At 40.1% G+C, this 4,325-nt stretch overlaps 1 protein-coding gene across 1 annotated transcript; it reads left to right on the top strand.

Moving 5' to 3' along the window:
* Positions 1–23: 23 nt before the first annotated feature.
* On the top strand, positions 24–2,006 carry cstpp1 (centriolar satellite-associated tubulin polyglutamylase complex regulator 1; the record flags this gene model as incomplete). Its single annotated transcript, XM_010773819.1, has 5 exons — positions 24–76; positions 208–338; positions 612–696; positions 1,223–1,308; positions 1,752–2,006. Coding segments are annotated over 5 exons (564 nt in total), but the record flags the coding sequence as incomplete, so codon positions are not given.
* Between the last annotated feature and the right edge of the window lie 2,319 nt (positions 2,007–4,325).

Below are 4,325 nucleotides of genomic sequence, written 5' to 3'. Positions count from 1 at the left end.
GGAGTAACGGAGAGTAACGGAGTGTAACGGAGAGTAACGGTACCCATTTTGGGGTGATCCGCTACTTTGCTGAATAGTATGTGACACATGCAGACACACACACACACACACACACACACACACACACACACACACATAGTATGTATATTAGTAATGCATATTACTTACTACATTTGGTTTCCTTTTGTAATTTGTGTGTTTTTGTAGTTTCAGCAGTGTAAAGAACAGTAATCACGTGCTCTTCAGAGAGTATAGCTACATCATGGCCACTCCACATAACAGAGCCTCCTTCATCAGAGTCTTCTGGAGATGCTACAGACAGATCGGCAAGAGTGGTGGTGAGAGAGCTAGAAAAACTGCAATGTAAACTGATCTGTTTTGCCCCTAAATAATTGACCCTTTCTATATATTAGGTTTATCTTGACATGAGTTAAGTGATTGTCGATAACATTTAAATGTTCTGATCATCAGTCATTTGCATGGGTGAAAACATTGTTTTTGACACCTTTCCAGTAAGTGAATGTGAAAACCACAACTTCATTTGGGTGCTGTTCTTCACTGTTGTTCTTTCTGTGGCTAAGTTAGAGTTGTTTTCTCATTTTGTATGGTAGAGTTGCTCTCCATGCTGGAGTACAGGTCTCTGCTGCAGTTATTGTGTCCAGACTTCCCTTTGGAGCCGGTGCAGAATGCAGCCAGGTACACGCCTTAGACAACTAACTGAACTTGTTTGCTCAAACACAATTTATTATTTCATCAAACTCTTTTGACCAGGCTTTCTTTGTACTGTTGTTCACCAATCCACAGATGTCCCACCTTTGTTAGTTTGGTGACCACAAGTTTAATATCACAAGCTTTGAAAATATTCAAGTTCAAGTAACTGTGAGGATTATTCTGAGGTACATAGTGTAGTAGAGTAAACAGGATGTCTATTAAAGTACAGTGCAGTCATCAACATGTAGTTATATATTGTGTATATTGTACAGAGCAGTGCTATACCCTGTAACTGACCTATGAATAAAGTGTTAACTTTGAGTCATATGGACCGAATTGCATTTAAGATTTTTTTTTTAATGTATTTTCATGTTGCATACAGCTCTGACTTTTATATTAAGTTATCTTAAGTTAGGATGGTTGGGTCCCTTAATCCACAGGTAACTGCTGTGCAGGTTGACAGCAGATTGCTGTAAACTTGGTTATCAGCTTTTCCTTTCTTGTCCTGTAGAATTGTGCTGATGGACGACGCCATAGACTGCCTGATGTCTTTCTCTGACTTCCTCTTTGCCTTCCAGCTACAGTTCTACTACAAAGGTACAATAGAACTGTTTAATATGGCCGTCCACAGTATGTCCGGGCTCGTGTACTCAGTTCAATCAGTTTGGCTGTAACCTTTAATATTTAGGGTGGGTGAATGATTTGTATATGTTTCCAAATATTTTACAATATAATTGAAATCAAACTGTTGTATTTTATTCTCTATGGTAAATGAAATGTTATCCACATTTTATATGTTTAACCGTGGGCATTTTCATTGTTGACTGTTGATTGGCCCAATATGGTTACATTCATTGATTGATGAAGTCTTTTTAGGATAACAAGCTGTGGTCTCTCTGTGATCAATTCTAAGTTTAGATATCTGATAAGAAAATTGTAATACAACCCACTAACTACCTATAGTGAGAGAGGGATTATCCATTAGTAAGCAAAAAATGAATATCCTCCCCCTGATTGCCCGATGTGCCATATTTCTGTAGAGTTCCTGGACAGCGTGCTGGTGATTTATCAGGATCTGTTAGCAGGGAAGAGTCCCAACACCGTCATTGTTCCCACGTCCACCTCCATCGAGCAGCTCCCCCCTGTGGCTGCAGAGGAGAGCGACAGGGAGCAGCAGCAGGACGGAGTGGAGCCTTCCACTCTAGCACAGTGTGTAGATGCCTTCTGTGACAGGTTCAAACACAGGTGAACACAAACACTGCACATTCCAGTCCTCACTCCATCAGTTGGAAAATGAAAAGGGATATTACTTTTCAGGTTTTGCTTCATTACATATATATATATATATATATATATATATATCTACATATATATATATATCAGTGTTTCCCCTAGGTTTACTGCTTTGGGCGGGGGGGGTGTGTGGCATTGGGATACATATTTTGTAAATCCTCTGGAGCAGAGAGAGGAGCTGTGGATTATTGTTATTGATTAATGCATCAGTGTTTCTTAGGGTCAAAAACACTAAACTCACAACTTAAAATGAAAGCGTTTATTTAATAAAAGAGCACATGTTCAATGTGAAAAGTGACAGTAGATATAGATTAGTTGCAATTTGGTGCTATATATATATTTAAAAAATAAACACCTTGAATTTCAGGGGGGGTGCGGGGCTCCGTTGGCGGGGCTCCGTTGGCGGAGCGCAGCGCCCCTCCAAGACAATGGTAGGGGAAACAGTGTGTATATATATATATATATATATATATATAGGATATGATACGATAATGATTTATTGTCAGATCCAGTCTGACATTTTTCTTGCATCACAGCAGCTCCATTTGCAACATCAATCAAGGACAAAGATTAAAACAAGATTCAAGGAAAAGAAAAGGAGTGCTTCAGTCTTACTTTATTGGGACCCCGTAATTACAATTTGATGGTAACATTTCATATTCACTGTTCAGGACATGGTTTATTGTATTTACTTGCACTATTGTATCAGTTTTATTGTGTTGCACTGTTGGAGGAGCCTGTGACCTAAGATTTCCATCGATATAACTACACTGTAGCTATGTTCGAATGACAACAAAAGCCTTGAATCTTGGTTGGGGTCAGAGATGATGTTAATATGTAGTTATGGTAGGCTGATGCCTAACGTCTCTCAGAGGGTTGACCTATAATCTTTGAGCAGTTGTTCAGCTGGTGGAGCAGTTTTAAAGCAGTAGTAAAACACTTGTAGCATTTAGTATTGCAATACTGAAGAAGAGTGAAAATCAGAGATGTAAAAAAATTAAAGAATCATTTGTCTACTCGCCCTGAAAGACCTAAGGCAGCGAAAACAAAATGATTTGTTTTGTCCTTTTGGTAGGTGTATTCAGAGATATTCAATTAGATCTTTCCAGGATACCAGATGGTATTACTGCACCCAAATATTGATATGGAAGTACCTGCTTGTATTCTTTGTTGCAAGTATTACAATGGGGACTGTATGGGAGTCAGATGGTGAGCCAAACACATTTTCCTCTGTTTTTTTGCTATTAATCTCAGAAGAATTATTATCACTCAACCACTTGATTTACAGCCCAAGGTTGTCTGAGTTACTTAACAGAGATATTAACACTATCATTAGAGTACCTAATAATATATTGATTTGGTGTGTTGGTACGACAATCGTCAGTGTAGAGAGTAAAGAGCACAGCTGAACTCACTTAGCCCTGGGGGCCCCACATTGAACTCACGCAGCCGTGGGGGCCCCACATTGAACTCACGCAGCCCTGGGGGCCCACATTGAACTCATGCAGCCCTGGGGGGCCCCACATTGAACTCATGCAGCCCTGGGGGTCCTACATTGAACTCATGCAGCCCTGAGGGGCCCCACATTCAGTGATGCAAATTAGTCGCTTTTCGGCGCCTCTCGCTTTTTTAACGCTGATTTGGGTGACTTGTGTAATTCGTGGAGAACCGAAGAGTTTTCGTTTTGGGGGGGGGTCCATCTATCCGTCCGTCCGACTGACGGACAACTTCTCACTTCAAAAAACAAGAAGAAATCTAGATCGCAAAATAATTAAACAAGCGAGTGCCTGTTTTTCCTGGCCAAGAACAGGTTCATTGAACACAACACGAGCGTAACGTGTCTTCACGTGGTTATGTCTCGTCTGAAAGGAGTAACGGAGAGTAGAGCATCGGAACGCCGCTCCAGCTCTTCAAATATTGCAATACCCATAAGGAGCCGTACACATGCCGCAGTGTTTGCGAGGCTATGTCTTTAGTTGTAAGCACAGTGGCGATCTGTTGTTATTAGCATCTGGCTAGCTAGCTATGCTAACGAATTTAAAGAGCTTTTCTACAACCAGGTGGAAGAGAGCTCTCTCCTGAGAGGCTCAAATAACCTCAGCTCAGTGAGGTTAAGGCACACCTTGATATGATCATTATAGTTATTAATGAGACATTAGAGACTACATTATTAACAGGTATAAAATACTATATGACAGTAACAAAAAAGTTGTTAAAAATAACAAGAATAGAGTTTGAAAGGGGAGTGATTTGTAAAATATCCAAAAAGAAAAATCTGCTTACAGTTCTGTTTCATATGGGTGTTGAGAGATGTACCCATA

The sequence above is a fragment of the Notothenia coriiceps genome, unplaced genomic scaffold (genome assembly GCF_000735185.1).
Source record: "Notothenia coriiceps isolate Sejong01 unplaced genomic scaffold, NC01 NC01_scaffold00012977, whole genome shotgun sequence".
In the NCBI taxonomy this organism is placed as follows: Eukaryota; Metazoa; Chordata; class Actinopteri; order Perciformes; family Nototheniidae; genus Notothenia; species Notothenia coriiceps.
Note: the sequence above shows the minus strand (reverse complement) of the source record. Positions and strands in the feature narration are given on the sequence as shown.